This window comes from Adelges cooleyi, unplaced genomic scaffold (genome assembly GCF_023614345.1).
Source record: "Adelges cooleyi isolate 19-005CV unplaced genomic scaffold, UGA_ACOO_1.1 ACOO_flye_CR_arks_rails_tigmint_CR_PRNA_376, whole genome shotgun sequence".
NCBI lineage: Eukaryota > Metazoa > Arthropoda > Insecta > Hemiptera > Adelgidae > Adelges > Adelges cooleyi.
Window position 1 is genome coordinate 9,259,864 of NW_026096053.1, and position 13,245 is coordinate 9,273,108.

General features: G+C 33.4%; 2 protein-coding genes across 2 annotated transcripts; both read right to left on the reverse strand.

The window, feature by feature from the left end:
- Positions 1 to 4,458: 4,458 nt before the first annotated feature.
- Positions 4,459 to 6,620, reverse strand: LOC126840655 (uncharacterized). The gene is made up of 2 exons (XM_050576537.1): positions 6,539 to 6,620; positions 4,459 to 6,470 (listed from the first exon to the last, which is right to left on the reverse strand). Exons 1-2 carry the CDS (start codon positions 6,593 to 6,595, stop codon positions 4,563 to 4,565), a joined length of 1,965 nt encoding a protein of 654 aa, XP_050432494.1. The 5' UTR covers positions 6,596 to 6,620; the 3' UTR covers positions 4,459 to 4,562.
- Positions 6,621 to 8,994: 2,374 nt separating this feature from the next.
- On the reverse strand, positions 8,995 to 10,700 carry LOC126840860 (mucin-2-like). Its single transcript, XM_050576841.1, has 2 exons — positions 10,269 to 10,700; positions 8,995 to 10,092 (listed from the first exon to the last, which is right to left on the reverse strand). The coding sequence occupies exons 1-2, from the start codon at positions 10,317 to 10,319 to the stop codon at positions 9,058 to 9,060; spliced, it is 1,086 nt and encodes a 361-aa protein (XP_050432798.1). The 5' UTR covers positions 10,320 to 10,700; the 3' UTR covers positions 8,995 to 9,057.
- Positions 10,701 to 13,245: the final 2,545 nt, after the last annotated feature.

Consider the following 13,245-nt stretch of genomic DNA (forward strand, 5'->3'; position numbering starts at 1 on the left):
AAGTCATTGACCAATAAACAATTTAGTCTTTAAACTGATTGAAGGTTCTGTTTTTTCATGGTTAAAAAAAAACAAACCCCTTATTATTATGTAGAACTATAACCCCGTTAATTAGTAACGATACAATTATAGATTTCTATAATATTTTATCGATATTTTTACATAAAGAAAAATAATGAAAATTTTTAGTTAGTCGACAACTGACTCGAAATAATTCAACATTTGATATTATTACTTATGGCGCCTGTGTTATCCTTCGAATTCTCCAATACAACGATAAAAAGGAAACATTTATAAATATTAAGAAATTGGTATTCCGCTATGAAATGTGTCCTTCTAACAGTGAATCTGAGTACAGAGTGATACATCTCCGTTTGATAAAAAACAAAAAAACTATCACTTCCGATAAGATAACAGTAATATTTATACTCGGCAAAAGATTACTAGTATTATAAACGTGAATTCTAAACGAAAATAGACAATGAATGACCGGTAAAAACAAAAGATTAACTATTAAAATAAGCCTTGGGAACAAATGATAAAAAAAACAAAAGATTAATGAAAGCTAGTTAAAAAAGAAAACTATCACGAACATAAAAAATGTATTAATAATAAGAAAAATTAATTTTAAGTATTTCTTTTTTAAACAATGAACAATTTAGGCAAAATAAAGTTGACAAAATGTCAGTCGATATACGAATTTAATACAACTAATAACATGTGAATTCATACGGATCGAAAAAGACAAACCTTTCTACAATTAAACAAATAACAATACATTTTAGAAACATGATCAGTACAAAATGCATGGAAGATATAAATCTAATCACTGTAACATGGCATCGGTTCGGGAATTCGTTGATTTGAAATATTATAATCAAAGTAAAAATGCATCTTCGATAGAATAAAAAAAAAATGATGAAAAATCAAAAAAACAAAGTATCAAATTTCAGGTATCGACAAAAAAAAACTATGACGCAAAATTTACTGACAAATTTTACATTCACAAGTAGGAAGCAAAGCGTTTTTTACATACAAAATTCAATTTTTTCAGAATAGCCTTCAATAATTTTCTAATGACGATTGTGTATTTCATTTTTAAACACAACTAAATGAAAACCGGAGACTGCACATGATAAAGGTTTAAAACCGATGTTACATTTTATTCGTTTTTATAATTATATTATATGATTCAATTCAGCTAGCAATACAATGTGCCTGGAATGACTTGAAAAATTAAGTACTATAATAATATTTAACAGCCAAGAGGTGTTAAAGATTGTAGAATAGCAAAAATCAGATCCGCTCTAAGGAAACTATTTTTCAGTTAATATTATAAATATTTTGATTATGAGTCACGTATTATGTTTTTCGATTAGTATTGATTAGAGTGCATTTCTTAATGTTTTTTTATTACTAAATTCTATATGCTTAACAAGAATGCTAAATTATATAAATTAAACAAAAATAACTAGATTAAAATAAACATTTCTAAATATCTATAATCTTTACAAAAAAGAAAATTATACTCTCTAACTCAGAACAAAGCGAATGTGATGTATAAGTTCAATGAAGATAACAAAAATAATTAAATAAAGAAAAATCGATTTTTTTAAAATATAGTTATGACAGACTGAACAATGAAAAATACTTACAAATGTAGACTGTATGTATTTATAAGTATTTTTCATTGTGGATAGGGTTTTCTCATAATTATATAGTAAGTCTACAATTACTCTTACTACTATTTAAATTGACTTGAATTTTTAAAAATTAAAAAAAACGTGGTAATCAGTTCCCATAGTTTATTTCAAGTAAGAAAAATGGGTTCAGATAAATTTAGAAAATATGGAGGCGACTAAAACTACCAATCTCGGTAATAGCTTTGACATATAAATTATTTAACTGTTTATTACTTCCAAATAAATAAGTTGGCCTTTCAACAAATATACATAACGAACAACATAGTTTTTCGGTTTATTTTTTAATTAATATAGTTTTAATTTTTTTTTAAATTTATTATGTACGGTGTGAATTTAAAATCATAAGCAAGTGGGAGTTGGGGGGCAAGTAAATTGTGTTAACAGTTGATTCTGGTTTAGAGGACAACACGGTGGACTCGGAGTGGTTGGAGTAAGAGGGTTCGTTAGTGAAGCCAGAAGATATAGAAGAGCTAGTGGATTGACTGTTGGCAGCGGCTGTGGACAGGGCGTAGGACATACTGACGGGATCACTAGGGGCTTGAGTTCTAAACGAATCAACGCCGGAGACGGTGGGAAGCACGGATTGAATGACAGTGCAGGAGGTAAGCACACTGGTAGAAAGTTGAAGACAGGAGTAGATGGAAAGACGCCGGTACAGGGTGGTGTAAATGTTACGGGCGCTTGCGGACCACAAGGTAACGATGGAACGTTACAAGCTGTCGGTGGCGGTGCTGGGACAGGTTCAGAGCAAGTAGGTGCAGCAGCTTTCAAAAACGGGAGTAAACTCAATATTGCGGGGCTTATACCTGCATCTGGACGAGCGGGAATTGGCGCACATCCGCATTGAAAACACAGTATTGCATTGATCTGAATACGAAAAAAAATTAAACATAATCAACTTATGCAAAATTACATTAGTTTGGAAATTATGTACCTTGACGACAAACAGCACAGCTACTACTGCTACGTAGGACAACATTTTTCTGAACGCTAAGTACTAACACACTTACTTAAGTGGTGAGTGTAAGTACACGATATTGTGACTAAATGATGTTTGAGTTTGAGGAGTCTTTGTCTTTTATACGCAAAAAGAGTTCATTTGTGTTCAATTATTGAAACTAAATACTATTATTAAACATTAAAAGGTCGAATATTGTGTTTTTAAAAAACATCAAACAGATAATAATCACTTCAAATACTAACACGTACTACGATGGTACAATATTGTTTGTCGTTTTTTTCATTCGAAGGTTTATTTTGTTTTACTACCTCTCATTATTATTATATAGTATTTATGGTGAACGTTAAGCTTGTTTATTATAAATTAATTACATTTGTAGACCACATTTAATAAATATTTGTTCCGAAACTAGATTTTTACATTTTAAAAACGTTTGTTATAATACTTATTTTAACTGTACGTAAACATCCACTTTAAGAAACACATGTTACAAAATCAATGATTATATTTATTATCCATTAAACATTTTTAAAAAATATTCTCTTTATAAAATTTGTTTTTATAAATTATACCCAAATTGTTATAATGTTTACTTGAATATCGAATGTTAAAGTTTGTTTAATTTTGGGCGATCGATGACCTAATAACAGACAACAGTATACCACATGCCTACATACTTTTTAAAAGTTGAACAGAACTATTTTTGCCTGATTATTTAAGTATAAATGATTTATGCTAACTCTTAAACTACTATGATTTTTTTTTTGTTTTGTAAACAGATAACACATATTATGTTCTTGCGAAGTCCATTACATTATGTATAATTTATTGTTCTGTGCGTTTAATATGTCAACTCGTTGTAATAAAATAAAGTGTCAACATGAGGTCAGGCAGTAGAAATTAGGTCGAGTATAGTGAAAATTCTGATCTATTAAATGGACTAAGCTAATTCTATTTAGATTTTTTACTGAAAAAAAACCTATCGTAACATTAAAACATGTGTAATATCTTAAAGAATAATGTTTATAGATAGCCGAGATTAATGATTTGATTTATTAGATTCTATTATACAATATAATTATTTATATTTATTAAATAGTACTAATATATTTAATAGTATAATTTAATATATTAACGCATCTTAAAGTACCACAAATATTTACTAAAAAATGACAATTCCGTCAATTCAAGTACGCATGAATACATGTATTATTGAACTTTTGGTTTGTTATTATTACTTCTGTAGTATGATTTCACTATTTGTCAATTTTATATTAATTATGCTAATAGAATTATGTTTTAATAGAGATTTTACACAAAGTGAGAGAATATTGTATGTCATTATGCTTTCATTATGAAGCAATTATATAACCTTTTCGCCTCCTCTCAACATACATGTTAACCAAAAATACATTTTTGGTTCAGTGTTTAGTTGCTAGTATCAAAGCGAATATTTATATTTATACTGTTAATGAAAATAGCAAGACAATTTTAGAATTTTAGTATCAATTAAAAACTCTAATCTACATTTATTTTCCAAAAAGTTGGAACAGTGATATATCAACTTATATAAATATAAATATAATAAAATATGACGAATGGTGTATGTTTTAAGGCGAAAAGCCTAATTTTAATATATAATATTGGTTATATCACAATATAGTAAAATTTAAGTAAATTTGTTCTATATACTTTCAATTGTAATACAGATTAAAATATATAATATTTAATATTGTAAAAATATTAAAATAAAACAATTTTTAAATAACATAAAAACAGTATCATACTGTCTGTTTTATTTTTAAATAAAATAACTAATAATTTAGCTTCACGAGAATTTGAAGTTTAAAATTCTAATAGTGATGAGTTAAAGCATAGCGTTGCAGTCGACAATGAGTTCATAGTGAAGAAAAAAGTGATGAAAGCTGCCGCTCAAGGATTGGATTTATACAAGTAGGTTCTCGTGGTAATACAAATTGGGTTTGAGATGTTGTAGGGCTTTGCGATTGGCCACGCGCTGAGCAAGGTGTAGAAGGAAGTAATGAAGCTGGCAGTGAAGACGCGGTTGATCTTGGTGGTAAAGGTACTGTTTGCCGATCTAGACCTAGAGTTGGATTTAACCCAGATGTTCCGTACGGTGTTGGAAGTGATACTGGACAAGAATATGGAGCTGTGGGCGAAAGTTGTCCAGGTAATGTAGAAGAAGCTGGAAATGGGGCTGTTAAAGGGGTAGAAGAAGACGTTGTACTAGATAATGGTGTAGGAGTAAAATTTGAAGATGATTCTGAAGATAAAAGTGACAACAGCTGGTTTAGATATGATGAACTAGAACTTTGCGTTGGCGCAGTTAGTGATAATGGAGTAGAACTTAATGTGGTGGGTGTAGCTACTGAGCTTGGAGCCGGCAAAGAAACTGTTGATGGAGTCGAGCCTAATGTTGGGGGAGTAAGAGACACAGGTTTAGAACATGGTCTAGAGGATACAAGTGTGGAAAGCTGGCTTGGATGAGCAGGACTAATGTTAGACGACCCATAAGATGTTGAAAGTGCAGCAGAAGCTGGATAAGTAGTTGGCAATGGAGCGGATACAGTGGTTGTTAGAAGAGGAGCGCTGGTGGGATGTGGGGCAGAAGAAGAACTCAAAGCCGGTCCTGAGGTTAAAAGTGATAATAGCTGGTTTAAAGTTGCTGGATTTGTGGTAGAACTTAGGCTTGACGTAGGAAATGATACTGGTTTAGAACATGGTGTGGTAGGTGCAGGTACTGAACGAGACGCCGGCAAAGGACCAGGATTAGAAGATGATGCAGTGACAGAATATGAAGACGTTCTTGATGGTACAGGAGAGGTAAACTGACCTTGAAGAGTAGGACTAATGTTAGATAAACCACAAGATGTTGAAAGTGGAGCAGAAGTTGACAATGGAGCGGATGTAGTAGTTGGTAGAAGGGGGGCGCTGGTGGGATATGGAGCAGGAGAAGAACAAGAACTCAAAGCCGGTCCCGAGGTTAAAAGTAACAATAGCTGGTTTAAAATTGATGGATTTATGGTAGAACCTAGGCTTGACGTAGGAAGTGATGCTGTAGTAGAACATGATGTGGAGGATGCAGATAAGGGACGAGGAGCCGGCAAAAGACCAGGATTAGAAGATGGTGCAGGGACAGAATATGAAGACGTTCTTGATGGTACAGGAGAGGTAAACTGACCTTGAAGAGCAGGACTAACGGTAGATGATCCACAAGGTGTTGAAAGTTGAGCAGAAGTTGACAATGGAGTGGACGCAGTAGTTGGTGAAAGAGGTGTGCTAGAGGGACTTGGTACAGGAGAAGAGCGCAATATCGATCCTGAGGATAAAAGTGATGTCAACTGACTTAAAAGAGATGGATTTGCAGTTACACATGATGTGGTTGGAGGGAGTGGTGTAGAGACGGGAGAAGGAGACGTCAATGGAGCTGGTATTGGGGTGGAATATGATATTGACTGGGAAGAAAGTGGAAGCTGGCTAAAAAATGGAGGCTTATAACTAGCTGATGACCCAAAAGCTGTTGAAAGTTGTGCAGGAGCTGAATATGTCGCTTGAGCTGAAGTAGAACAAGGAATTGTAGGAGGTTGATAGGTTGGGTTAATGTTTGGTGCAGGCGCAGAACTTAAAATGGACCCTGAAGATAATAGTGACGCTAGTTGGTTTAAAAGAGCTGTATTTATCCCAGATGTTGGTGTTGGAGCTGGAAGTGGTGCACCAGGAGAAGGTGGTAGTCGATAAGAAAGATTAATAGGTCCACTTGAAAATCCACATGGATCCGCTTCGGCCTATATAAAATAATGAAATAATCTTTTAATATATATTATTTTTCATTATTTAACTTATTAGTGTATACCTGATATAATACAAATATTGTGTAAACTACCACTCTTAAAAAAATTCCCACATTCATTTTTTTAGTGGTTTGGGAACTATTATGAAATCACTGCTACTTAAATATCTTTGGTTTGACGTTTTATAGTACAAAAACAGAAATCCGTATTTTTATTACAGTCACGTTTAGGAATATAGTTTAAGTATAGCTTATCAGTGGATTTTTGATAGTAGTGAATTGTAATATGTTATACTATACTTTATCCTAAAAATCCTTTAATTCGCTAATGAGCATACATTACTTAGTGTATTTTTTTTACTTTTTAAATAAATTAATCATTGGTTTATAAAAAAAAATAGTTTAATTTTAATGAGTGAAAATTCTATACATCAAAAATAATCCCAAGAATTGAATTTTAATATTTATTCATTTTTTTTTTTTTTTTTTGATAAGCAACTGATAACATAATCTATTATCCAGTGAAAACAGGAACCGGCACATGCTGTTTTAAATATTTTCAAGTGTAAGTAAGTAGTTAGAAGATATTATATTTCATATTGGACGTGCTTAAAAATTAATATGTTTTTTAATGATTTCTTTTGAAAATAAATAAAAACCTAGTTTGCTCGATCACCTTGTTCGGCTGCAATATATTCATCGTTTTACAATATGAACAGTAAAATATACTACAATCAAACTTATAATAATAACTAAAATCACAATAAATAACAGGTATGAATTTGAAAAGCATTTAATTAAATTTCAACATTTATTTCCGATACTACAGAATTATGTACATAATAATACATATGTAATAAAATATAATTTTGTTTTATTTTATTAAAAATTATTTTTCAATATTCTTTCATTTTTCAGTTGGTCATCCATTCTCTAAACTTCACTAATAGGAAGTCCGCAAAGTCGAATACATATTTTTACATTTTTCATATTAATTTCAGACACTTCTCATCTCGACAAATTCTTTTTGAATTAAATAAAAACTGTACTATAATAATACTTATTGAAATGTAAAAATAAAAAAATATTTTATTTTAATTTAAAAACAAAAAATAATAAGTACACTACAATTTTCGTATGTTTACTGTATAAAAATGTTAATAAAAAATGATAGCAGTACAATAATTATATTATGCTTTCAATGTATTTGTTACACCTTAATTGCATTCAACCTCGAATAATTTTTATGCGATGATATTGTACATGTATGCAATATATTTTACAAATTTCAGCCAGTACGACAGCTTCTTGTAATTAAAATTTTAAATATTTAAAATCTATTTTTTAATTTTTTTTTTATACAGAACCAATAAGGAAAACTGTCTATCACATGTCTTCCCCTAATTTAAAATCAATTAGTCTTTATAAAATGTAACAAATATAGAATTTCTTTACTATTTTAATAGGTTGAAAAACAACATGACTACAAAGTTAGTCTATTGAACTTATGTAACATATCAGTCAACAATGCCTAGTCTTAGTAAATAATCATTAATCATCGACTTCGTATACTCCGTATTAAAGCTAAATATATTTATTTAATTCAAAGATTAAATAACGGTTGTATATAAACTATGCGATTATTGTCATTTAACTCTGGCCAAATAAATTTCATAATTTTGATTTATGTGTCTACTACACATAATAATATGTAAGTTAAGCTTCGATGCAAATCTGAGATAATATTGTTTTTACAATGATGTCATATTTATTTGTATTTTTGTGCATCGACCTACTACAACATTTTAACAGCCGACGCGAACAGAGTTTTGAAAAAGTAAAGCTATTTGTTAATTATATTAATGTAGCATTAACATAAAGATTACAATTCTTATACATTTTTAGACTGTTGTTTATAATATAGTAACCTTTTTTAGTTTTATCGTTGTCGAACATTTAATTTGACCTAATATTATATAGTGTTATTGTTAAGATACACATTAAAAGCCGACTAATATTATGTAATCAAATTTATAAATTATTTTAACAAATAACGTGCTTTTTCAAGTTTATTGATATTTATTTAGCTACCAGAAACTAGAAGACCTACTTTTTTTACTAACACAAAAATGTGAAAAACAGCTACCTCCTGTTTATGTATCAAACTTTTATTATATAACATATTTAAAATAGGTATTTCGTATAGGTAATCTTGGTAGGTATTATGGATTACATCTTAAGCGGTCCTAGAGGGCCGTTCTCGACTCATAAGAGGAGGAGGAGGTTTCCTAACAAATTTATTTAGATATTGTTGGTAAAAATAAATACCATTAATACATTTAAGAAAAACACATTTTGAAGTGTAATTTAAATTCAAAATTATTACAAAAATACATTTTATGAATAGTTAAATATTACATTTAATTATTAATCATTAATATTTATTATATTTACATATTACATTATTGAATAAAATAAATTAAACGATTAGTACAATACATACAATTCAGACTCTCGAGTGTTGTGAACGACAAATCAACGTTTGTGTAAAACCGTCGACTTGTATGAAATTACAAGTACTATTATTTTTTTATTAAATCGTTGGAGACAGCTGCTGACGGTGGCGGTGAACTGAAAGAAGTCGTCGGAGACAAAGAGTTAATCTTAGATGTTTCACGTGGATTTGTCGACGATGACGAGCCTGTGGTGGACGGTGAAAGTGGAGAATTGTTCGCGGTCGGATTAGAAGAGGACGGCGAAGGGTTTATCGAACCGATCAAAGTTTTGATGAATTCAATTTTGGACAAATTCTCGTTGGTCGCCGTCAATGGAGGAGCGTAGTTGCCCGTGCAAGTGTAAGTTTTCGCCCGTGACGCTAAGGCGTTTGATAAGATATTGAACAGGAGTTGATTGGAATTTTGTTGGGCTGCACACGGCGGCAGCGTTGAAGGGTATTGATTTGGAGTGGCCGACAGATATGGACTAGGATATTGGTTCCGGTTTAAATACGGAGCCGAAATTCGTTGAGGGTTGGCGAACGAGTTAAAGAAACCCGGGTTAACACTCGAAGTAGGATATTGGTTTTGACAAGTACTACTCGAACCGTACGGCGTTATCCGGAAAGACGGTTGATTCGATTGAAAATTATTTACCGGACCTGAACCAACAAAGCCGGTCTGGCCACACGGAGCACCAGTTGGTGGCGAAGGACATTGTGTGGCTACGGGGTTTGTCACTGCCGCCGGAGGAGCAAACTGAGACGTTTTGGAAGATTGTAAGTTTGTCAAGTAATTCTGTAGCGATGGATTGACATCGGATGGAACAGGAGCCGGCGGTGGTGACGACGAGGTTAAGGTGTTTGGGGCGGGATTAGTTCCGCGGGAACCACGAGGTCCCGAAACATTATTATCCGAGGATGCTCGGGCAGATGGTAAACTCGACAAATACTTCACAAAAGATGGATTTACACCGGTTGGAGTGGTTTTGGCCGAAGAAAACGAGCAGGGATACGATTTTGTCAGCATAGCAATGAGTTCTGGACTGAGACCAGACGATTCGAGAGGCGTCGGCGTGAGTGGTATCAGATTTCCTAGATCGCACGTAGGCGCGTTATAAACCTGCAAAATTAGCAAAACACAAAATTAAGAAAACAATAATAAAGTGTTTTTCTGATATTATTTTATACTTAAGCGGCTTATGATTTTTAAAAACATTTGTATAATAATAATAAAACATAATAATATTTTTTAAGTAACAAACTATATAAAAAAATGTATATTCAATTACAACATACCTCAGTTATAACGACTATTGCGAAAACGACAATAGTTTTCAAAACAACCATTTTTTGTTTTGGTTTGGTTTAATGCAATAGTTTGTAGTGTAATACAACTTCAGAGTACTTATTATAATATAACGGACACGAGTTTTCTGGCTTATATTTAACCGAGTAAATAGGATTTAAACGCCTGTGAGGGTCATTCGAAATGTTGATTGGAATTCGGTTATCAAAGTCTAAACTAAAAATATCCTTGACTATTCGAATGTTCTGTGACCAAAACATGTCATTAACTTATCTACATCTATCACAATTACGACGGTCATATTATACACTAGGCTTGTTGCCATTTGTGTGATGTGATAAAACGAGCTGTACTGATCGTGTTATATTTTATTAAAACTTGCATCTGTATTTTTTAATTAATTCGGTTTTTGGGTGTCAATGTTTTTAAAAAAGTTATTTTAAAATCAGACAATACAACATAGTGATCATAAATATATTACAATAAGCAGGCCCCAAACACTGATATGAATTAAAACGGGGAAGACACAAAAACGCGTCCATTTTCTTAAGGCTACACCGCTATACATTACTATTATATGTTGTGTATAGATATTGCATATAATATCACATGATAGATGAAATTAGATGCGTCACTTTCAATGTAAACAAAACCGTGGCGGCTATGTTCTAAACCTGTTACAATCATTCTAAATAGTCCATCACAAAATGACCGTCACTTTTTTGTTTACATTGAAAGTGACCCTTCTGCTTTCATCTATTCTGTGCAATAATTAACGAAGGCATCGAACTGAAATCATTTTTCAAATGAAAAATTTATATTGGCTTTATCTTATATCGGGTACGGTCGAGAGTAAAAATTGATGTTTTGGGTAAATAACAATAATCGACATTTGGTTGCTCTGACGTAGGTGTGTTATTAAAAATACTATTACGTGTCGTACATGTGCATTGTGTGATGACGTTTGCGTTGAATATAACACATTTTGTACTTATTTTGCGAGAAAAAAAACAAATAGGCATAAAAAAACTTTAATGTTTTCCACACGATTTGTGTGCGCTTGACGTGATTTAGCTGTGGTGCGATCCTTGAAGATATGTTAACCCTTTGTAGATTGCCCTGTTTACTAATGGTGCTTTTGGCGTTGGATTTGACTTTGGGCGGCCGTTCAAAAAACGGTCGCATCGAACAGCGACGGTCACTGGAAGCTCTGACAAAGGTCGACATGGGATATGCGCCAAAATTGGAAGTTGTCAATCCGTTGACCGTAACAGACAAAGAAGTGGAAAATACTCTCAACGCGGTATACATGAATTTACAATGCAACTACGTGTTCGGAGCTTTGATGCATTTGCGTTTGGCCAGAGTGCTGTTGTCGTACGGCGGAAACGATCGGCCGAAGCCGGTTTCTTTCAGGGACGAAGCCATGCAAATCCTACAGATAGTACACGCCACGTCCGGGCTGAGGGCCTTGAACTACATCTGGTGGGTGTTTTGTGTGTTCGCCGAGAGAACGGTGGAATACGTACAAACCGCAACGTCCGGGCATAGGTTCGAAGCCTTTGTGCACGTGCTAGATACTGTTGCCACGCTGCTGCAGGAGTTCGTCGAGTCGGACAAATGTGCAAAGTTCAACCGGCACAACAGCAATGTCGATCAGATCTCCGGCAACGTCCAAGAAGCCGTGGCGGCGACGACCAAGCACAAGACCGTCATGGCCCGGCACATCAAGTCGATGGAGTCCAGCTGCTTCTGCGGCGGCGGTCTGTGCTCCGGAAGTTATGTCAAGTTTAGCGATTTGTACGTTAACGACGTGCTAATCGATTCGGACGTGATGGAAACTTTGTACGGTAAATTCGCGACCAGAATGAGTTGGGAAAGAATTACAGGCGATTTACTACACCATTACTCGGTGGCCAAAACTTCAGGTGTGGCGTTGCATCAACAAATCAAATCGCTAGCCGTGTTACTCGACGACTTTGTCAGGTCGTTGAAAGCCATCATGTTTCGCATAGTCCGGAAGCATTTGAAGTACGTGCACATGATAACCCACCGAAGTATTTTCATGATCGCCATGAACGATCCGAGAACTTTGCACTTGATTCTGTATCAAAATTTCCTCGCATTCGCCAAGTTCTTGATCTGCAAAACGACCAAGACGTTCGGAAAGTAGCCGCGGTGTTGAAACCGAAACGATTTTTTCTCAACGCCATGACCAAAGCGGACATACGCGTATTGCGGAACGCGATGAAACGTACCCTGCCGAAATCGCGTTACGGCAAAGTTAAAAAACCCATCAGACTTTACAGTGGTAAATTCGTTTTGGAATCAATTGCGTTATTGACAACAATTTCACAAGATAACTCCCTAAGCGTCAACGAATACCAATCGTCGCTTTGGATGAGGGAAAGCGCGATGAGTGCAGAAGTTTTTGTCGCCTACATCAAACGAAAAATGTTAGGAATCAATTTCACGGCTATTCAAACGTTTATCGGTATTCAGTCGTCAAACGAGTTACAGCGTTTGGTGAAATTGGAAGAGAGGAAAAAATGACGGGAATATGGCGTTTTATCAAATAATTTACACCGATGGTAAAAAAAATTTAGTTTAAAACTTCAAAATATTCTATTTCTACGCATAGTCATTATAATAATACTTTTCTAAAGACCTCCCTGGCGGTGTCTACCATCCTCCGTCTCCGTACTATATCCAAACCCCGCTTATCACAGCAGAGTGAAACATTAGTTTTAAAAAAATGTTTTTTATGTTGATGCAAAAATTTTAAATTACGAAAGAAATAAAAAACCTAAATTAAAGTGATGTTTTATTTTTAACAAACGTCCATAATCACTTATAATAAATAAAAAAGTTTCAGTGTTCTAACTTAGTGAACTCGATGATCTATTTAAAATGATACAAGTAAGTTTAAGTCTGGCTGGCTAAGCATATTAACTATTAAAAGAAACG